General features: G+C 46.4%; 2 protein-coding genes and 1 non-coding gene across 3 annotated transcripts; all 3 read left to right on the top strand.

The window, feature by feature from the left end:
* Positions 1 to 655: 655 nt before the first annotated feature.
* Positions 656 to 1,422, top strand: LOC123144925 (ferredoxin-thioredoxin reductase, variable chain). Its single transcript, XM_044564194.1, has one exon. The coding sequence runs from the start codon at positions 656 to 658 to the stop codon at positions 1,115 to 1,117; it is 462 nt and encodes a 153-aa protein (XP_044420129.1). The 3' UTR covers positions 1,118 to 1,422.
* Positions 1,423 to 5,199: 3,777 nt separating this feature from the next.
* Positions 5,200 to 7,558, top strand: LOC123144922 (uncharacterized protein At1g65710). The gene is made up of 2 exons (XM_044564192.1): positions 5,200 to 6,366; positions 6,467 to 7,558. Exons 1-2 carry the CDS (start codon positions 5,413 to 5,415, stop codon positions 7,322 to 7,324), a joined length of 1,812 nt encoding a protein of 603 aa, XP_044420127.1. The 5' UTR covers positions 5,200 to 5,412; the 3' UTR covers positions 7,325 to 7,558.
* Positions 7,559 to 7,870: 312 nt separating this feature from the next.
* TRNAT-AGU (transfer RNA threonine (anticodon AGU)) lies at positions 7,871 to 7,944 on the top strand. The gene has a single exon. It is a non-coding gene; the product is annotated as a tRNA-Thr (tRNA).
* The last annotated feature ends 15,322 nt before the right edge of the window (positions 7,945 to 23,266 follow it).

Below are 23,266 nucleotides of genomic sequence, written 5' to 3'. Positions count from 1 at the left end.
AGTAATATAAGAGCGTTTAGATGACTATTTTAGTGATCTGAATACTCTTATATTTCTTTACAGAGGGAGTATTGTGACCTGTGCTAAGAAAACAAGTTTATAGTGCTTAAAAAATGATTTTACAGCACTGGATTTTGTTTTTCCCAGATCCAAAACATATGACATTTATGTGCTTTAGCAAAACTGTTCTTTGTGACACTTTATAATCAGTCAGAAGACACGAACATGTATGCTGTCAAACGAAGTCATTTTTTTATACTTCCTATGCTCCTTTTACTGTTTGAGTGCGGAGCCAAAGCGTCACCCGCAGGAATTTCACAATTCTTTGCTTATGCATTTCATTGTCTGTTGAGTATTTCGTGATCAGGTGCACCGTTTTCTGAGATTGATAACAGCCCCGGGAAGCTTACGATGACAGAGCTACAAAATTCCGGACGTTTCCGAAGCCCGGATGCAACAAAAACAGAAAGCGCCAGAAATATTACAGTACGCAACCCTCGCGCCTCGCACAATCCTCACTCGCTCATCTATCCGTTCCTCCACCTCTCGTTGCCCGGGGCTCCTATCCTGCACTCCTCTCCCGCGCGCCCACCACCTGTTCGACCCGACGCCCCGCCCCTCCACACGCGCCCCACATCCCAGTCGCTCGCCGCCAATGGCAACGACCGCCGCGGCCATGGCGCCCCCCTCCACCTCCGCCTCCTCGGTCCTCCTCCTCCGCCGCCTCCCCTCCCCGGCCTCCGCCGCCCCCCGCTGCTGCCGCCTCGGCCCGCCGCCCCGCCTCCGCACGGCCCGCCCGCGGGTCTCCCTCACCAGCGACGTGTCCTCCTCGTCCGACGTGGCCGAGGAGGAGGCCGAGCACGCGCCCAAGGTCGGCAGGCGCGTGCGCGTCACGGCGCCCCTCCGCGTCTACCACGTCGTCAAGGCGCCCGACCTGGACATCCAGGGCATGGAGGGCGTCATCAAGCAGTACGTCGGCGTCTGGAAGGGCAAGCGCATCACCGCCAACTTCCCCTTCAAGGTCGAGTTCCAGCTCACCGTTGACACGCAGCCCAAGCCGGTCAAGCTCTTCGTCCACCTACGCGAGGACGAGTTCGAGTACATCGGGGACGAATGAGACCACTGTACCTACCTCTCTGTAACTGTCCTGTACATGGCCAAGTAAGCCGACAGCCTTCCTTATATACAATAATAATGGCCGCAGCGTAGGCGTGTGTATATTTTTCCGGTGTGTGCGTGGTGAGAGGGATGAAGGCTGAAGAGGGTAGGAATTAGGAACGCATGACCAGGAAGTTGATTGCTTGCTTGCTCTCGTTCCCTTGTTCCTCCTCTAATTCAACATCTATTTTTTCTCAGATGTGGGGAATTGTTCGGATAATGATGATTGATAGTTCTAAAATAACACCGATAATTTTGCTCTTCCTTGCAGCCTATGCTTGATAATTTTATTCCAAGAGCTTCTCTTAATCTGATTGCTATAATCACATTGCTGCTTCTAGGAATATGTATCCTTTATTTATTGCATCTAGGCTATTTTTTTAATTTGTAAAATATATGTTCTGTTACGAGGGAATTCGGTTAGGCAACAAGTATCTTGCTTTTGGACAACACGATAAGATTTTTGGAGTGTAATGCTATATATACATCGATTTATATATTTTATATATTTTGTTCTTACTGTAACCCTGTGAACTTGAACTTGGATGGCTAAAGTTCGTCTGAATTTGGATACAAGAACATTCATGAAATAACTTCTCTAAATCCATCTTGTGGCTTGTAGAGTGAACAAACAGCTAAGGCTCTAAGCTAGGTTCTTGGCTGACCATAGTTAATCCTAAAATTTAGTTGCTTCCATTCATCATCAATCTATGGTACTATATACTTTCAGTGGAATGGAATGTTCCGAGTAACCTCATGGAGTTCTTTATATCAGCTCAAACTTCCACATTGAACAACAATGTAAAACAGCACATTAGACAGCTTTACATCAATATTCTTCTAAGAGAAATATATGCAGCCATACTGTACCTAGTTATAAACTTACCCTGAGCCTGAGGCACCCTACTACTTGGTGGCTTAATATATAGAGAAGACAATGCGAGGCTAGGCCTCGGAAGCGGGTAGGCAGAGTGTGCAATCACACCGCGAGCCAACAGGGCAACGCTTGGTTCTCTTGTTATGCCAGTACTCCTTCCAATCCAAATTAATTGTTGCAGCTTTAGTACAATTTTGTACTAATGCTGCGACAATCAATATGAATCGGAGGGAGTAGTATTTCTTAAGCAATCAGTTCTCACTTTTCAGCATCCATGCTCCTGGTTATTAAAAAAGAGCATGTTCTAGGATTTGCTAGCGAACTTAGTCACATCAGAAATTTCATTATAATTTAAAATTTCTGACATTGAAGTTGAAGTAGTTAACAAGAGTACATGTGAACTGTTATTCTTCAGTATATAGCATGTACCATTTATTGTGTTGTTATTGATTGCAAAATCTATTTCTCTAACCCATTGATATTATAGAGTTAGCAATGCCCAGTACATAAACTATGTTGCACCAAAAGGGTGCTTGGACTCCTTCATGGTGCAAGTGTTGGAAAGGGCAAATCCGAATTTAGCAAGACAATATGATGGAGGTTTTGGGAAGTTGCCAAGTTATCTGCAACAGAACTACTTTTATTCGCTTATACCATTCATTGAAACTAAAAAACATGGTTGGAACAGAGGATTGGACCTTGCAACACTTTCTGGGTAAGATTTGAATGCTGAGCGTGCAGAAGTTTTACCTTTCCAATACCATCTTGGATTGTGGATGACGGACAAATGTGCTAAAATCTGGCATTTAAAACTTGCTCATGAGGTTTTCATAATATTCAAGGAAAACCACTGTACTCTACAGAAGTTGTTTATGCTTGAATGTAGTGAAGGAAAAATGAACCAAAGCGAAGTTGATATTTTTCTCATTGGTTGATCAGATAATTTCGCTTCATGAACAGTATAGTCAGAGCCATATTATTCAGTAGAAACCACAAGAAATGTACCTCATTCAGTAGGGATGTTCAGGAAAGTCCTATTCAGTAGGAATATATGATTTTGCTAGGGAATAATGCAGAGTGTGACAAATTAAACTTCAGATTGCACATTTGGCACGCCTTTCTGGGCAGCTATGGAGTCGTTCCCCTGACACCTCTGTCAAAACTAGGATCTTTTTTCTTCTTTTTTGCATGGACCATCACAATACTGCGGCATATACATTTGCAGTCCATATTTTGTAATGTTTACATGATTGTGCACCTTTGCATAGTAGGGTAGTACCGCGGGACATAGGTTATTCCACTATGAGACTGACGGTGCTTGGCATTTTAGATGGAGTTCCTGAGAGAAAGAAAGGATCTCAGTATTGTCCATATCTTCACTATAAGAAGCTAACGGTGTATCCATTTCTTCATCAAACAAGCATAAATCCTGCCAATGCATTCCGAATAACTGCAAAAAAGGATTTATCCCAACCTTTTTTTACTGTGTTTTTGTGTCCATTTATGCAAGGAGTGTAGATGAGTTCTTCTCTTTCCATGTGCACATATATCATAATCACTAGTAGTATAGTGTTACCTCCGTCCCAAATTACTTGCCTCAGATTTGTTAGATACAGATGTATCAAACACTAAAACGTCTCTAGATACATCTGTATCTAGACAAATCTAATACACGTAATTTGGACGGAGGAAGGATATACGTTGGTCCTCGGCTTTCTGAACTTTACTTTCCCTTCATTTAAAGCCCGTGAGGTCTTGTTGGCTCAGTGGTCAGTCACTTGATCTCGTCCATGTTTCCAGCAGTATGCTTTTGTTCAAGCATTATTGACCTGTGGTATATGTTCTACCGGATTTAACCAGGCCAAGTGGCCAACTAATACAATGATACATACAGCAGCAGTGCTCCTTAAGTCTAACACTCACTCGTGCTTGATATCACGTTTAGCATTGTTATTTGCAGAGGGCTCCGAATTCAAATGAAGGGGCCACCCATATTAACACGTACAGTACCGTCCTAGACGCATCCTGCCCGTCGTTCATCCGGTATTCAAGTTCAACTCGACCAAACTACAGTACTGATGATGCCCTTTGATGAGGTCTGCTTGCAAGGGGCCCTGCCCTGTCATTGTGTGTGAGGCCTCCCGACTCTGGTTTAATCTGTCATGAGAACATGTGACCACTCAAATCTACTTCCCTGCGTTTCATTGTTCGGCTGACACGTCTTCCTTGGCTTCCGCTGCGTCGCTTTTATACATGTTTTGATCGCTCAGCTGCTTTCAAAAAAGAAGAGAAGAGAGAGGGACGTTACGAAAACGGTCAACTCTAGTTAGTATAAAGTTGAGTCATCTATTTTGGAACGGAGGAAATAGGAAGGGAGCTTTCAGCTTTGGATCATCTTCTTTGTCTACCTTAGCCATGGAGTCTCTGTCTCAGGCATATTTGTTAGTACCGTACATGCTCTTCCCAGTTCTACTGACCTATACTGGTTACTGGGAAGAAGCGGCAAGCCAGCAATTCGTTCGAACGTACTACCATTCACTGCGGGTGGTCCCGTCCCGTTGCAAATGCAAACCATAATTGCCACCTGGGGCACCAAGCCCACGACCTGGGCTGATGCTTCTTGCACGGCCAACACACGGAGACGAGAGTTAATAAGGCATCAGCGAAATCTATCAATGACCTGATGATGTACAACTAGTACGAGGGCTCACGTGCCCACCATTTGTCACACCCGTCACGTGATTAGGTGACACGATCTGACCCCCCCTCCCTGGCTCTGGTGCGATCGCGCAATTAATTAGCGCTCCGATCCGATTCGATCCGATCAAAAGCGGGAGTGAAGAGAAGAGAGGTCGATGTCGTGGGCATGCACACGAGCTCCTCCAACGGTCGGCTCGGCTGCTCCTGCCGTTGGTTCGTTCGTTGGAAAGAAAACTAATTTTACCGGGCGCAACGGTCGGATCCCTCTGGGCGGATGACGGCGCCAAAAGGGATCCATCTTTCCACGAGCGTGCACTTGCGCCCTCGTAGCCGTTGAGGCGTTTGAATCCCGGCGGATACGGATTCCAGATGATGAGCCAATCGGAGCCAGGCCCCACCTAAGCAAAGCTTCCTCCAACGGGCACCACACCGCTGAGAGGATTTCAAATCTCACCTCAGCTCAGATATGACCTTCGTCGAGAGAGGATTTCAACGGCACACGCACAGCACAACGTACTAACACGAAGCACCACGCACACCGATCGCGTACTTAATCCCCCCTCACATTCCCCCCGAAGCTCTGCATAAATACCAGCTCCACGCGTTCCAACCCCAGACTTTCCATTGCTTGCGCCCGGAGCTCACCAACCATCCGTCGTCCCGTCCAGTGAGTCGCCATGGGGCTCTGTTTCAGCAAGAAGCAGCAGGACAAGCCACCGCCGCCGCCGCCGCAGCCGAGCGCGGCTGCGGCCACCACCAAGCCCAAGAAGCCCGCCAAGGTCGCCGCCGCCGCAGTGGTCGCGGGCGACGAGAAGGCCAAGAAGGCGCCGCAGCCGAGGAGGGCGTCCAACGCGGACGAGTCCGCCGCGGACGGCAAGAAGGCGGCACCGATCGTCGTCAAGGCTAACAAGGCGGCCGCGGGCGGGGAGGCGGAGGAGAAGAAGGAGGAGCAGGCGAGGCCGGTGGTGGTGGTGGCCAAGGGGCCGATGCCGGTGCGCACGTCCAGCTGCACCAAGGAGGAGGTGGACGCCATCCTCATCCAGTGCGGCCGCCTCAGCCGGAGCTCGTCCGGGAGCGAGACGAGGGGCGGGCACCGCTCCAAGAGGAGCTCCGACTTTGATCCGTCCGGGGCCGCTGGCGCGGACGAGGAGGGCGACTGGGAGAGGAACGGGGTCCCCGTGTCGAGGCCGTCGCCCCACCGGGGCTCGCCGCAGAGGAAGCGCTCGGGGAGCCGGGAGAGGACCGGCGGAGGGAGCCGCAGGTCGAGCCGATCGCCCGGACGGCGTGGCGAGGGCGGCGCGCCCTCTGCTACCTCGGCGGGCTCCGGCGTCGCCAGACAGCAGCCCGGGAAGATGGTCTCCGTTCCGGCGAGGGAGAAAGGGCGCGCACCGTCGCCCGCGGCCGCGTCCGGCAAGAGGTGCGCGTCTCCGCGATCAAGCTCGCCTGCGAGGGTGACCGCTGCCAATGAGAATGCTGGAGGGGGACAGAAGACGGCGGGGCAAACGCCGGCGCTGAGCCGGAGCTCGTCCAGGAAGGCCGAGCAGTCGCCGCTCCGGCGCAGCCCCATGGCCGAGATCGACGAGAATTCTCTCCGCAATAACAACAGCAGCACCAACACCAAGCCCCAGAAGGTAAGAAACAAAGCAAAGTTCGAATTTTAACGCCCTTCCTTTTGTAACTCCACGTCTTAACATCCGATCAGCCGCTCACAATCTTCAAACTGATATTCAGAAATCGACGGAGATTGCCGTCGCCACCCCGACCCGGAAGACCGCGGAGCGCGCAAAGGAGCAGAGTTCTCAGAAGGAGAAGGCGGAGGAGACCATCGGTGCGGCGTCGGAGACGAGAGCACCGTCGTCCAAGACCACCGAGACGCGCACGGTGAGCATCGTGGCCGAGACCCCAGGACGGAGGTCAGGCCGCCGTTCGCGCCGGGCGTCGCGCGACTTCGACCAGAACCCCGGCTTGTACGCCAGCCATCTCCTCGAGGACATCCAGAACTACCACACCTCCGCTACGGCCACCCCCGGAACGCCGCCATCCTTCACGCTACCGGCCTGCGTCTCCAAGGCGCAGTCCATCGTCGACGCCGTCGCCGACCTCAACTCCTCGTCGTCGGAGAGCCGCACCTGCGAGCCCGATCGGAGCGTCGACGACAAGGCCTCCGTCAACGCGGCGGCCGGCGGGGACGACCTGGACGCGCCGAGCGTGCACAGGTACGTGTCGGTGCGCGACATCCGTGGCCGCGGGGAGATGGAGCTGCAGGAGTCCGCGGGGAGCAACAGCCTCTCCGGCAACCTGTGGACGCCGTCGTGCGAGTCCACGGACCGGACGTGGAGCGGCTCGCGGTCGTCGAACAACGGCGACGAGGTCGTCGAGCAGGTCCCTAGCCACCACGGTGGCGCGCGCAGCCCGGTGAACCGGCCCAGGCAGAGCAAGCAGAGGGCGGCGGCGCAGCTGGAGCCCAGCGGCCGGTCGCGCGCCGGCAGCTCCGGCGTCAATGCTCACCGTGGACGCAGCGCTCACCGCGGCAGCGGCAGCGTGGTGAGCGGCCGATCGGGCGTCCGTGGCGTCTCGGCGAGCTCGTAGTGAGGGAGATCAGGCAAGATGTATGAGATGGTAGTGTTGTTGCTAGCGGCAAGACGGATTGCTGCTTTCACGGTCAGATCTGTAGTGTTTGTTTTTGTGTTGGGTTGTTTGGCGATGCAGTTCAGATATAGTCTTGCTAACGTTATCAATGTGGACCTCATTAGAGTATTTAGGAGCAAACTTGTATCCTCTATTCAGGCGTAGACCTGTGGAAGGTTTCTGATGCTTTGCTTTCGTTCCCATTGTGCAACACAATTTGGCATATACGTGTCCCAAAAGTTAGTGTACCAGCAGAAGCATCAGAAGATCGTCATTTTTACAGACTGTGCTGCTTCTCAGGTTAACACGGTGCCTTTGAGTAAACATTCTACAAAAAGTTCTACACACTAGTTCATTTTGTGGCAGTTAGCTAAAATCAGTGAACCCATCTGTAACTTGCACACTCACAAGAGGAGCTTTTGGGATCGATATGTGCTTGGTGCAATCGAATAAAGAATGACAGTTCAGATGATATCTTACAAAGTACCATGGATAATTTGTCACCAAGCTTTCATAGCTCAGTTGGTTAGAGCACCCGTTTAGTAAGCGGGAGGTCTTGAGTTCAACTCTCAATGAAAGCAATTTTTGCATCTGTATTACATGGTTTTTCTCAGACGGATAATATAGCATTAAAACCTGCGCATTTTTTTTTTGAGTTGTCCGGAAGGCACAGGCTCCAAAATCGGTGGCATGCTAGAAAAATGGTATACAGAAGAGGAAGAAGAACAAGCAAAATACGCAGGTACAGGGACTCAGCAGGTTGGCACGCACTTCTTGCAGACCATGACGCACTTGGTGGCCGGCGGGACGCGGACGAGGCGTGACCTGGCCGTGTAGCACCTCTTGCCGCAGACAATCATCCTCCGTCGGCACGCCGCCGCCGGGACGCACTTGGCCGGCGCGCCTTTCCTGAGCCCTCGCCCCTGTCCGCCCCTGATGATGACCAGCTTTGCATCGTTGGCCGCGGCCCGCCGCCAGCCGCCCTCCGCTTCCCGCTGGTGCAGGAGGCTGTCCACCGGCGGCTCACGGCCCAGAGCGGCGACGGCGAGCGAAACCACAATCAACATCAAGCAAGCCGTCTTCATTATCAACTACGTGGAGATTACGAGTTCCCTCGGTGTGTGCATGTTGGAGTTTAAGAGAGAGCGAGGAGGCGCTGTCAGTGTGCAAGTGTGCATGAGCTACCTACCCAATCTGTTCCAGGGGACATCTGTTGCAGGGGTGAAATTGGGTGTCGATCCAATTCGAATCGGTTACGATTGAAAAAAGGACGCGTCTAGCGGGCGGCTGGGCGCCCGCTAGCGCTCCTGGGCGGCATGCTTTTTTGCAAATAGGGCGCGTACCGTGTTGCGATTAATCATTCCTCTGGCTAAGAAAAACACTGTTAATTAATCACGCATTATATGATCACTTCTCACGTGATGGATGCCTGCATGCCGCTGCATTAATATTCCTCCTATTCGTCCCTTACGCATTAATTTTTGATTTTCAAAATTATAGAAGACGTATCTTTTAAACCGCGTGTCGAAATTCAGATCCATTTTCACCGTTAAAACTCTCGCAACGTGCTCTTCAAAAGTAGATCCCGCATGGTGATGTTTCGACGAACTAGTCTTCCTGCCAACTAAACATCAATGTGTGTGCAACTAGACTGCATTGTCGCGCCAACTGAGCATATGTGTGCCAAATAGTCCTGCCAACTAAGCATCAATATGTGTGCAACGAGACTACATTGCCGCGCCAACTGAGCATATGTGTGTGCCAATAGTCTTGCCAACTAAACATCAATGTGTGTGCAACTAGACTACATTGCCGCGTCAACTGAGTATATGTGTGTGTAACTAGTCCTGCCAACTAAACATCAATGTGTGTGCAACTAGACTACATTGCCACACCAACTGAACATATGTGTGTAACTAATTCTGTCAACTAAATATCAATGTTTGTGCAACTGGACTACATTGCCGCGTCAATTGCACATATGTGTGTGCAACTAGTGTCCTGCCAACTAAACATAAATGTGTGTGTAACTAGACTAAAAAACAAGTCAACTGAGCATATGTATGTGCAACTAGTTTTCCTGCCAACAAAACATTATTGTGTGTGCAACTAGACTACATTACAAGCCAACAAACATCATCGTGTGTGCAACTAGTTCTCCTGCCAACTGAACATCAATGTGTGTGCAACTAAACTACATTATAAGCCAACTAAACATCAATATGTGTATAACTAGTCTTCCTGCCAACTAATAAACTACTCTTAGTAATTTGTACTAGTGCAAATTGTTGGAATCATTATCGGGGCTTTCGGCTGTTGTTAACACATATACTTGGACGAACGGGTATTACATTGCCAAAAAGATGAACTCAATAGCAAGAAAGTAATTGACCACTCGGGTCAAATCACGGCCGGCGTCAAAGTAGGAAATACACTGCCGGGCGTACACATCCGAGTCCAGGTCTCCGCGCGGTGAGCCAGCTCCAGCTTCGAGAAAAAAGGCAGGTGGAGGACACGGCAGCGCTGCTGCTCTGGCTCTATGGCCGCCGTCTCCCCAGGGACATGCTAGCTGCGCTGCTTCGGCTCCACGGTCAGCATCTCCATTCCATAGCAGCCGTCGCCTTCGTCGTGCTTCAGATCGAGGACGAGCTCATTTTCCCTCCCGTGTCCGTGCTTCCTCTGGCCGCTCGACACAGGTGGGAGTGGCGGCGCCTGGATCCAGCCGAGGGGTGCGGCGTCCGTCCCCAACATGCGGCGGCCGGCGCGAGAGGAGCAGAGGCGGCGGCGTGGGAAGGGCAGAGGTGGCCAGCGCGAGGTGTGACAGCGGCAGACGGGAGGGAGATGGGGACGAACGGTGTGGAAAAGGTAGATAGCGACAAATGACAGCTGTTTTGCGGTTGAGAGCGCCCGACCAGATAATAGCTGGCCCACGCGTGCGGCGATTCAGTGCGGGATCGACCGGCCAGGAGCCGGCCGCTCGTTCCGTCTAAACGGTGCGCGTGCACTTTTTAGATTTTAGATTAAAAAATCCATGTACGCTATTCTAAAATGCAGTGTACTAAAATATTACTAAAAAAAATACTAGTACTAAGTTTTTTCTCAATGTAACAAAAATACTGCAACGGATTCTTTTTTGGGTGAATATGAAAATTGTTCACTTGCAAGTTGCAACAATCTCTGCGGAAAGCCACGGGTTGTTTTTTCGGTGTTAACTCTTGGCAAGCTAAACCCAACAAAGTTGATAATCACATAGCCCAGGAAAGGAGTCCCTCTCCTCCAAAGAGTAGAAGTTGGGGGTTCCGTAACACCTCAACTTCTTGAGAGAGGTGGAAGCGGAACTAGGATGAGGGGATCATGGCAGTTCTAAAGGAAGCGCCGCTGAAGAAAACTCCGCGCCGAAAGAAGAGTAGGTGGAGTGGCAGTCCGTCAAAAAAAAATTCTTGAAGATATGCAGAAACCATCATGAGGTGCACGTGAAGCAGGCCAACCCAACGCACATCAAAGCATAAGGGTACTATCTGCAACATTATCCGACAATCATGTACCTCCTTCAAGGCCTTAACATCTTTTCAGGTACCTGTGGCTGCAAATACATCGAAGATCTGATGAATGCAATCTCGAACCTCTCTGAAATCATGTACATGGTCTATAATCAAGTGAGGGCATGTGATGAAAGAAAGTAAACCAGCGGCACCTAACCAATCTAAGAGCCACCACTCTTCAAAAGGTAATAGACAGTATGTTGATGATGAACTTCTTGCTCTTGTGCTTCAAATGGTAGTCTCCCCAACACTCAACTCTCTCTCACAGAGTTGGTTATGGCGGAAGAGGAATTTGAGTGGGAAGCAACTTGGGAAAGGCTAGAAATCAAGGTTCAAATGGTAGGAATGGAATCTCTTGATCTAAACACATGAGTAGGTGGTTCTCTCTCGGAAAATGAATGGTGGAAGTGTAGGCACGTTCTGATGGCTCTCTCTCTGGAGAAGAATGGGTGGAGGGGTATAATATATCTTCCACACAAAATCCAACTGTTACACACTTTTGACCCAACTTGGTGGCATCGATTAGGAATCTCGATGGCACCGACCTGTGTAAAAGATATGCACATTAGGAATCTCGGTGGGACCGACTAGAACAACTCGGAGGGACCGATGTACAATGGCTAGGGCAAACCTCATCTCGGTGGCACCGATTGCATCAACTCAGTGAGACAGAAGTGAAGCAATAAGGCAACAGAGAGTTGTCAAGCCATCTCGGTGGTACCAATTGCATCAACTTGGTGAGACCGAAGCGAAGCAATAAGTAACAGAGATTTGGCATGCCATCTCGGTGGTACCGATTGCATCAACTCGGTGAGACCGAAGTGAAGCAATAAGTAACAAGGAGTTGGCAGGGCCATCTCGGTGAGACCGAGATCCATATCGATGGATCCGATTTGTTAGGGTTTTGCAGTGGCTAAGTCCAGATGAAGTTGGTAGCTCCGGATAGGAAATTTCGGTGGGGCCGAGTTAGAAAGTAGGGTTTGGACATATTGGATAGAGAAAATGGCTGAGGGTTTTGGAGCAATATCTCTAAGCACTTGAGCAAGTAGATCATTAAGCAACACCTCATCCCCTTTTAATAGTATTGGCTTTCCTATGGACTCAATGTGATCTTGGATCACTTAACCAAAAATGAAGAGTCTTAAGCTTTTTGCAGATCCATTTCCTAAGAATTTTTAAGGGAGTGCCCCGATACTCTCCATGAAGACGTGCCAGGCCAGCGTAAGCAGCATCGTGGACTGCCATGTCAATGGTCACCCCAACACCATGAGTAGTGTGTAGCACAGAGGGGGAGTCATCATCACGAGAATAGATACAGACGATGGCACAGTACTGCTCCTGGTTAAAGTCCCGGTACTGCTCGTACACGATATACTCAGGATGCCAGCGATAACCCAGGTAGGTCATCATCTTAACTAGCACAACAGGTGATCGAGAGGCTCCAATAGTCGTCGTGTGGTGCACGACCTGTCTCGTAGGTCCATCTGAAAGCAAAGATGTTTCAAAGGAGTCAAACTTCGGAAACTGAACATAATGAAGTGGTAATTGAAAGTAATCAGGGCTACAAAATGAAATCATTGTGTGATCCTAGAGTTAGAGTTAGTAAAAATTTAATCCGAAGAGAAGAGTGATCAGAATCCCAGAGTAAAGGATCGGAACAAAAGATCCTAATCCCACACATAGGTGATGTGGGCCTGTAAGCCACACAACACAGTTAGTAAAATAGTTTTTCTTTCAAGCCTAGACTCAACTTTGACCAAGGAGTGTGGAAGGGGTTCCTACAGGCAGTCGGCTCTAATACCAACTTGTGACGCCCTGACTTAATCGTGCACTAATCATACACGCAAACATGCACAACCAAGATCAGAGACTCATGGGAAGATATCACAACACAACTTTACGACACAAAGGATAAACATAAATCTTTATATTACAAGCCAAGGGCCACGAGGACTCGAATACATAAGTCATCAAGCAAATATTATCTGAGTACAGACATAGTTAGACAAGTTTTTCCTTAAAAAGGCTGAGCAAAACAAAGAAACTAGATCGAAAGGCGATGCCTCCTGCCTGGGACCTCCAGACTATTCCTGGTCGTCGGTCTCCATGTAGTAGGATTTGCTAGGGTAACATGCATCTGTGGTGCTACCATCTGTTGTAGCAACCGGGTCGAAAGAAAAGGGGAGCAAAGCAACCATGAGTACTCATCTGAAGTACTCACAAGAGTTACATCAGATCTACACTCCTTATGCATCGGTATCAATAAGAGGGGTTGTATTTGTGGACTAAACTTCAGAATGCCAGAATAAGGGGGGAGAAGCTCATCCTATCGAAGACTACGTCTTTTGGCAACCACCATCTTGAAGCAGAAGAAGAGAGTAGGTGGTAAGGTAACAAGTATCAATGTATAGCAATAATCCTACCCGGAGATCCTCTCCTCGTCTCCCTGTGAGAAAGCGATCACCGGGTTGTATCTGTCACTTAAGTAGGTGTGTTTTGTCAAGTATCCGGTTTTAGTTGTATGAGGTCGGAATACAACTCCAAGTCTTCTTGTTACCATGGACACGCTTATTCGAATAGATAAACTTCCCTGGAGGGGTGCACCACATTACCCGATACGCTCAATCACCTCTGGCCGAACACGCTTTCCCGGGTAATGCCCGACCTCGGAAGATCAACACGTCGTAGACCAACCTTAGGCTCTCCAGAGAGATCAACACGCCGGTCTAAATCCTAAGTGCGAAGAGGTCATGGGCCCATCACCCGAAGCACTCCTGCACATTGCGTGACTGGCCGAGGACCAGACCCACCTCCTTATACAAGCGCATGTGGTTACCGTCCACCCCAACAATTAGCCCGCATCTGATGACCCACAAGTATAGGGGATCAATCGTAGTCCTTCCGATAAGTAAGAGTGTCGAACCCAACGAGGAGCGGAAGGAAATGACAAGCGGTTTTCAGCAAGGTAATTTCTGCAAGCACTAAAATTGTCGGGAACAGGTAGTTTGATAGCAAGATAATTTGTAACGAGCAAGTAACGATAACGGTAGTAAAAGTGCAGCAAGGTAGCCCAATCCTTTTTGTAGCAAAGGATAGGCTGGAACGGTCTCTTATAATAAGCAAAGCGTTCTTGAGGGCATACGAGAATTTCATCTAGTCTCTTTCATCATGTTGGTTTGATTCGCGTTTGCTACTTTGATAATTTGATATGTGGGTGGACCGGTGCTTGGGTGTTGTTCTTACTTGAACAAGTCTTCCACTTATGATTAATCCCCTCGCAAGCATCCGCAACTACAAAAGAAGAATTAAGATAACATCTAACTCTTGATTGCTTGTATCCGTGTTGGTTTTTTCCTCGAAGAGGAGAGGATGATGTAGCACCGCAACGGTAAGTATCTCCCTCAGTTATGAAACCAAGGTATAAATCCAGTAGGAGGATCCACCAAACTATGTAAGCAGTATGTTCACACAAATAACAAAAAATTGCAACCCAACGCGTAAGAGGGGTTGTCAATTCATACTCGGTATTGAGATAGATTAAACGGTATAAGATTGGATAAATAGATCTGATGAAAACACAAAATAAAATAAAGAAAGAAAAAGTGTAGCAAGGTATTTTTTGGGTTTTTGGATAAATAGATCTGAAGCAATATGATAGTAAATAGACCCAGGGGGCGTAGATTTCACTAGTGGCTTCTCTCGAGAAAATAGCATATGGTGGGTAAACAAATTACTGTTGGGCAATCGATAGAAGAGCAAATAATTATGATGATGTCCAAGGCAATGATCATGTATATAGGCATCACGTCCAAGATTAGTAGACCGAATCTTGCCTGCATCTACTACTATTACTCCACACATCGACCGCTATCCAGCATGCATCTAGTGCATTAAGTTCCTGGAAAAACGGAGTAATGCAATAAGAACGATGACATGATGTAGACAAGATCTATTCATGTAGGAATAGACCCCATCTTTTTATCCTTAATAGCAACGATACATGCGTGTCACTTCTCCTTCTGTCACTGACATTGAGCACCGCAAGATCGAAGCCATCACAAAGCACCTCTTCCCATTGCAAGAAAAATCAATCTAGTTGGCCAAACCAAACCAAAGTTTGGGAGAAGAAATACGAGGCTATAAAGATCATGCATATAAGAGTTCAAAGAAGACTCAAATAATTTCATAGATAGATCTGATCATAAACTCGCAATTCATTGAATCCCAACAAACACACCGCAAAAAGTCACTACATCAAATAGATCTCCAAGAACATCGAGGAGAACATTGTATTGAGAGTCAAAAAGAGAGAAAAAGCCATCTAGCTACTGCCTACAGACCCGTAGGTCTGTGGTAAACTACTCACGCATCATCGTAGGAGCACCAATGAGGATGATGAACCCTCTGTGATCGTTTCCTCCTCTGGCAAGGTGCCGGAAAAGGCCTCTAGATTGGATCTCGTGGTTCTCGAACTTGCGGCGGTGGAAACTCCGATCTCTCGACTCCCCTAGGGTTTTTGAAATATTTGGGTATTTATAGAGCAGAGAGGCAGTGGAGAGGGGGCCTGTGGGCCCCACTACCCACCAGGGCATGCCAGGGCCCTCTGGCGTGCCCTGGTGCCTTGTGGGCCCCACGGGCCTCCCCTCCAGTACTTCCTTGGCTCCCAAGTTGCCTTCTGGGCAAAAAAAATCTCCAAAAAGTTTCATGGCATTTGGACTTCGTTTGGTACTGATATTCTGCGAAGTAAAAAACAAGCAAAAAACAGCAATTGGCACTGGGCTAGGGATGGCAATGGGTACCCATTACCCGCATACCCTGCGGGCGAAAACACATATTAGGGTAAGGGTATGTGACAAAAAAAAATATCCATGGGTATACAAATAGGGAAACGTTAAACCCATCGGGTAGAGCGTGTACGGGTATGGGATCATATAACCCATATCCACGTACCCATGTACCCATATAAAATTCATATGAACTCAAAATTATATCTACACATTGTCATGAATTTGTGAACTCAAAATATATGACAATATGCTGGTGTTTTGATGCGTTGTTGTTTACGAGAAAGTGATCTTGTTTATTAAATATATTGTTGTTTATGATGTGTTGTTGTTAAAAATGTGTGTTGTTGTTATAATTTATTGTTGTTTATAGATTATAATTATATGTTGTTTTTTATGACTATGAGTTGTTCAAAGTGATGCTTTGCAAACATGGGTAATTTTACCCACGGGTACCCATCTACCCTATCGAGTAACGGGTATGGGAAACAATTATACCCATTGACGGGTATGGATAAGGGTGACGGGTAAGCTCAGAGGGGACGGGTAAGGGTATGGGGTGGCTCCACCCGTACCCAAACCCTGCGGGTGCCATCCCTACACTGGGCACTATGTCAATAGGTTAGTCCCAAAAAATTATACAAAGTTGCTATACAATGAATATAAAACATCCAAGATTGATAATATAACAACATGGAACAATAAAAAATTATAGATACGTTGGAGACGTATCACTAACCATAGCATTAAACACATGGATCCAAATCAGCCCCTTACGGAATAGCACATAAACTAGGTTTTAAGTTTCTGTCACTCTAGCAACCCATCATCTAATAACTACTCCAGAATGCATTCCCTTAGGCCCAAAGATGGTGAATTGTCATGTTGTTGGTGCAATGATAGACCCCTTATGTTTTGGAGTTTGTTGACATAAACAGTATGGGACTTATGTGTTTAATAGTGCACACAGAGTAACAGGTCCCTGAGATCATGAGGAGTTTGAGCTAAAAGACAAAGGTAAATCTCGCTGCACTGCAGTGAAGGTTATCACCGAAGATTATGATAACAAGAGTGACCCCTAAAAAATTGCTGAAGCAAAGCAATTGGTTCGGTGCCTGTCCGGGGAAAATGACTGTGTCTGAGGAGATTGAAGACGTAGCATTTATTTTGTTGTTCTTCTTCTCTTTGTTGATTCATAGGACCACCCTACTATTAAGAGGGGTGTAGCGTTCGAAGCTCTCTGATGCTAAACCGAAATCCTATGAAAATTACGAGAGAAATCTCTTTGTGTTCCAAGCTAATACTTACCAGCAAGAGACTGTGATCTTCTTCACCGCGAGAGATTTGTCTCGGACCGAGGAGTTAGCATTACTTGTTCCTCAAGTAATGTTACCGTTGCTCCAAATTCCGACCATTGTAAATGTGTCAGTTGGCCATTAGCTGGACCGCGTGTCCAAAATGGTCATTTCCCACCAGGGAAGGCTGCGGCTATAAATGGCCACCCCGCACTGGCTTTGCCCGGAGTCTGCTCCTTTGATTCTGAGAAGATTGTTGAGCAACCCCCCCTCTGAGCGATTTGAGTTTAAAATCCACTGAGAGAAAACCCCTAGAGCCGAAGAATTAGATAGTAGTTCAGCATCACTAGAATCAAAGTCCAGTACGCTCCGCCTATTACTCTTCAGAGCCGCAAACTCTCTAGACGGTTAGGTGTCAATTTCTCCAGAGACCAAGAGTGATTGTGGGTCTCGAAAAAGAAGTCTGTGAAGGTTTGGAGATCGCGTCAAGTATCTACCACGAGTGATCGGCATTGGTTGACGAACCAATTGTCGAGGAGAATAGGGTGAAGAGAGTTTACCTTTCATGTTAAGTCACAGCCCCTCCAACCAGACTTAGTCCTTGTGCAGAAGGACGAACTGGTCGAAAAAATACCGTGTCGCCATCGAGCATCACTAGTTACCTCTTCTACCCCTATTTACATTCGATCTGTTTTTGTTCATTTCATTTATCTCGATGCATGTTTGGTTTCCATTCCGTACTTAGTTATAGCTCGTTGTAGTTTGTTTTTCATTTGCTCCGCTATTGGGTTCCGAGAGTTTTGAGATTTTCGAAGAAATTTTAAAACTCCCATTCACCCCCGCTCTAGTAGACATACTTCATTCCTACAATATTGATATCAAAGCGAGGTACTCCTTGACTCTGCTCATTTTGGTCTAACAACCTTGGAGTTTAAGTATGTATTAAGTGAGCTACAAGTCGCATCTCAAGATTCCCATATTCGATGGGACGGACTATCCCTTCTGGAAGGAGAAGATGAAGATCCGTCTCTGAGCCATTAACGATGACATGTGGAACGTGGTGTAGTTGGGGTTCACAATTGAAATACCTCAAGCCCCCACTGATGCCGAGAAGAAACTCATTCAGATAGACGCTCAAGCCAAAGATCAAAATGGTGGCCATCTCTCTCGTGCTCAATTTCTTCGCTATCGACAGTGTGAAACCGTGAAGGAATTGTGGGACATTCTCGAGAAGATAAATGAGAGTGTTTCAACTCAGAAAGAAGCTCGCATTGATACTCTTCGAGCAAAGTTCAATCAATTCAAGCACATTGGAAATGAAAGCTGTCAGTAAACCTTTGATCGTTTGAGTGACATCGCAAATGAGCTGCAAGGCCTCGGCGCTAGAGACATCACTGATCATGAGGTTGTGAAGAAACTGCTCCGATCACTTGACACTTCATTCGACACACTTTTTCTGATGATCAGGGAATGAACTTATTTCAAAGTTCTCGCCTCTGCTGATATCATGGAGAGGCTAAACACCCACGAGTAACAAGAAGAAGAGAAGAGAGATCTATATGGTTCAAACCATCGCAAAAGCCATGCTCTCAAGGCTATGGCTGATTCTTCCTCCAATGGAAATGCTGAAGAAGATTCAGATGACCGAGAAAGGATCAACAAAGATCTCGCGCCGATTACGAAAAGTTTCCAGCGCTTTCACAAGAAGAGTCAGTTCCAGAAGATAAGTTCAAGCAACTCTGGCGGTTCAAAATCTTCGTCAAAACCTACTGGAGAATACACCTACTTCAAGTGCAAAAAGCCTGGACACTTCATTTCGGACTGCCCTCTCTGGAAGCTGAAATCCGTGCTAGTGTAAGATATGATTATGGCAACTATCGAGGCAAAAGCAAGATCAAGAACTACGACTCCGATGATGAGAAGAAAACGAAGAAGTTCTTCAAGAAGAAGGACAACTCCTCGTGAAAATCTTCATCAAGATCTTCCTCAAGGAATCCTTCCAAGTCCTCCTCCAACTGCAAGAATAACTCTCGCAAGGCCAAGGCATACATTGGCAAGGAAATGGATTCTAATGAAGAATAATCGTCAGACTACGAAGAAGCTGATGAATCCGATGAGGATTCCGACTCTGGCATGGCTGGCATTGCATATGCTTCCTCCCTGCCACAAACTTCTTCAGGAATCCATCAAGCGATGATGAGTCTCCTGCCTACTGCTTCATGGCCAAAGCATCAAAAGAAAAGGTATCCTCCAAAAATCACAAGGTTCACTCCAGTGATCAGTATTCTTCTGATGAGGATGACCATGCTAAATTGATCAAGATTGCTAATATTCAACAAAACTAGCTTTCAAAAAAAAATATTCAACAAAACTCTCTAGAGAAAATTGAGAAAACCCTCAGGAAATCTAAAGGATTGTTGGTTGAGGAGATGGAGAAAAATCAGTCATTGACCGAAGAGTATTACACTCTCAAGTCACGAATGGAAGAACTATCAAATCATCATGATTTTCTCTCAGCCGACCACAAAAGATTAACCTATGATTACCTAAAAAGGAAACAGGAACTCGAGGCACTGAGAGAGGCTCATGAGGATTTAATCAGAGAAAATTCTCTTCTCACCCAACAACTTAAAGAGAAACCTGAAGTGTTTGTTCCAGCTTGCTTGAAATGCCTTGAATGATCCAATGCTGAATCAAATGCTGAATCATCTGTGAATGCTAACCCCTCTGTCGAGGAAAATGGTTCTTTCTGATGAAAATGCTAGGTTGAAGGACCTTCTTCGGACAGGAATGTTCAAATCTCTCAAGGGGCATCAAACCCTTTGTGATGTTCTGAAGAAATCCATTCTTCACAAAAATCCCAGGAAGGAAGGCATCGGTTTCAAAAGGAAACTGAATGACAATGGCTCCTACTGGGAACCTGATCAATATCCTTGCACTGTATGGGTGCCTGCTAAGAGCAAAATGCTCAATCCAGCTTTGCTTTTGGGATATAACTCTCCAATCCCTAAATATCTTGATGACGATTCTCCGAAAAACTACAAGTTGTTCAAAAACCAATATGGTGAGGCTGTTGCTCGCTATGTTGGACCAAACAGCAGGAATTACCCCCCAAAGAAAGCTAAATGGGTGCCTAAGAAAACCATTAAAGCATTACCTGTTACCACATTACTAACCATGCAGGCTCAAAATACTCGTTACGTCCTTGAAAAAGTTTGAGAGAATGAATACATGCATACCTCATTCAATCACTATACTCATTCGTCTAGGAAGAATTTCAATGCTTATTCCTTTGATTATGCTCGCACCTCATTGACTAACAACTATGATTACCAAAAGAAATCATATCCTGCTTACTCATTTGTTTCAGAGCCACCTGCAAAGATGTGGGTGGTTAAGAAAGCTTAATTCTTCTGCAGGACTATGTCTCCGGGTGTACAGAATGGATAATGGATAGTGGATGCACTAGTCATATGACCGGAGACAAGTCGTTGTTTGTCGACCCGAACTTAGCTTCTTCACCTGTGAAGTATATCACTTTTGGCGACAACAACAAAGGAAAGGTAATTGGTCTAGGTAAAATTGCCATATCCAAAGACAAGTCCATTGATGATGTTTTACTTGTTTAGTCTCTTGGATTCAATCTTATGTCAGTTGGCAAGGTATGTGATCTAGGCATGCTAGTTCTATTTTCCATATCCAAATGCATTGTATTTATGGCCTCTGATAATTCCTTCGTCTTTGAGGGAATTAGGAAAGGTGATTTGTATATTGTGGATTTCTCTAAGGGTCCCTCAGTCCAAACTTGTTTGCTTGCAAAAGCAACTGAAGGTTGGCTGTGGCACCAAAGGCTTGGTCATGCAGGTATGCGAAATTTGTAGACTCTAGTGAGGAAAAATCATCTCCGTGGCATTCCTGATGTGAAATTCGACAAGGATCGTCTTTGTGCTGCACGTGAGGCTGGTAAATTGGCCAAGAAGCATCATTCATCAAGACTGTTATGACCATGATAAGACCTTTGGAAATTCTTCATATGGATTTATTCGGTCCTCAAAACTATGCAAGTTTCGGTGGCAGTCACTATGGTCTGGTTATTGTTGATGATTTCTCTCGTTATACTAGGGTATTCTTTCTCTAAGACAAAACCTGCACCCAAGACATCTTCAAAAGCTTCGCTAAGAAGGCCCATAATGAATATGATGTGCGAATTAAGCATGTAAAAAGTGACAATGGGACTGAGTTAAAAAATACTCATATAGTTGATTTTCTCGATGAGAATGGTATTACTCACGAGTTCTCTGCCGCATACACTCCCCAACAAAATGGAGTTGTTGAACGAAAGAATAGAACTCTCATTGAAATGGCGAGAACAATGCTCAGTGAGTATAAAACTCCTATTCGCTTCTGGGCTGATGCTATTAATACTACTTGTCATATTATCAATCGTGTTTATCTTCACAAGTTCCTTAAGAAAACTTCATATGAGCTTATCACTGGCAAGAAACCAAATGTTTCTTATCTGCGTGTTTTCGGTGCACCTTGTTACATTCGCGATATGAATCATTCTTCCAAGTTTGCACCCAAGGCACATGAAGGTTTTGTTCTTAGTTATGGCTCGAACTCGCATACTTATCGTGTCTATAACTCTCACCACGGGAAAGTTATGGAAACGGTAAATGTGCGGTTTGATGAATCTAATGGCTCCCAAAAGGAGCACCTGCCAAATGTGATAGATGAACCGCCAATTTCGGATGCCATTTGGCAAATGGCTATTGGGAGCGTCAAGCCAGTTGAAGAAAATGCACCCAGTCTTCTGATGATGATGCTCCTATGACTCGAAGCAGAACTCGCCAAGCCACTGCCGAAGAAAATGTCACTTCAAATACTAATGGCAACCCGAATCCAAATGCTAAGCAAAATGGCAATCCTGAAGGGAATGGCGATACAAATGCTGATGCTGATGAAAATGATAATGATCATCAAGAAGAAAATCCTCATCCTCGAGTGGCTAATCAAGTTGATGCTTCATTAATTCTCGATGAACTCAAGAATCCAGGTTATCGACCCACAACTCGTTCACGCACTCGTTTGGTTAACTACTGTAGCAGTTTCTCCTTTGTTTCATTGGCAGAACCTACCAAGTATGAAGAAGCCATGAATGATCCAAATTGGATGAATGCTATGCAAGAGGAGTTGGTGCAATTCGAACTAAATGATGTTTGGGAATTAGTTGACAAGCCGAATCCTAATAAGCATAATATCATCGGCACCAAATGGATATTTCAGAACAAGCAAGATGAAGATGGCATTGTTGTGAGAAACAAAGCACGTCTTGTCGCTCAACGGTATACACAGGTAGAAGGTATTGATTTCAGTGAAACATATGCTCCTGTTGCACGCGTTGAGGCAATTCATATTCTTCTCGCTTATGCAAACTACAATGATATCCTGCTTTATCAAATGGATGTGAAAAGTGCTCTCCTCAATGGTGAAATTGATGAGGAAGTTTATGTTAGACAGCCACCTGGCTTTGAACACCCCAAGTTCCCTAACAAAGTTTTCAGGTTACAAAGGCTCTATATGGGCTGAAGCAAGCCCCTCGAGCATGGTATGACACCTTGAAGAAGTTTTTTCTCGACAAAGGGTTCAAGCCAGGATCCACTGATCCCACACTTTTCACTCGTGTTGTTGATATTGATCTATTCGTATGTGAAATCTATGTGGATGATATTATCTTCGGCTGCACTAACAATGCTTGCAGCTTAGAGTTCGGGAAAATCATGTCCAAGAAATATCAAATGTCTATGATGGGTGAACTTAAGTTCTTTCTCGGACTGCAAATACGTGAACAAGCAAATGGAATTTTCATATCTCAGGAGAAATATCTGAGAGAGTGTCTGAACAAGTTCAAAATGCAAGATTCCAAAATGAAGGGCTAGAAAACTCCAATGCCCACGAATGGTAAGCTGGCACTACAAAAAAAACACTTCCGTGATGATACGTGTTTGTCACAGTAGGTCACGTTTTCTGTCATGCATGTATGCTAATTCTTGAGCTTGCGTTGGTTTTTCCCTTGAAGAGGAAAGGGTGATGCAGCTAATTAGAGATAAGTATTTCCGTCAGTTTGAGAACCAAGGTACCAATCCAGTAGGAGGTACACGCAAGTCTCCAATGTATGCACCTGCACAAACAATCAAACACTTGCACCTAACGCGATAAAGGGGTTGTCAATCCCTTCACGTTCACTTCCAAGGATGGGATCTGATAGAGATAGATATAAAA

This window comes from Triticum aestivum, chromosome 6D (assembly GCF_018294505.1).
Source record: "Triticum aestivum cultivar Chinese Spring chromosome 6D, IWGSC CS RefSeq v2.1, whole genome shotgun sequence".
NCBI classification, from domain to species: Eukaryota; Viridiplantae; Streptophyta; class Magnoliopsida; order Poales; family Poaceae; genus Triticum; species Triticum aestivum.
The sequence above is the reverse complement of the archived record's forward strand: the minus strand, read 5'-3'. Positions and strand labels throughout refer to the sequence as shown.

Bases quoted from the DNA above. Each gene is read 5' to 3' on its own strand.
- LOC123144925 (XM_044564194.1), top strand. From the start codon at position 656: ATGGCAACGACCGCCGCGGCCATGGCGCCCCCCTCCACCTCCGCCTCC.
- LOC123144922 (XM_044564192.1), top strand. From the start codon at position 5,413: ATGGGGCTCTGTTTCAGCAAGAAGCAGCAGGACAAGCCACCGCCGCCG. The intron at 6,367-6,466 runs GTAAGAAACAAA...ACTGATATTCAG, and splicing joins CCAACACCAAGCCCCAGAAG to AAATCGACGGAGATTGCCGT.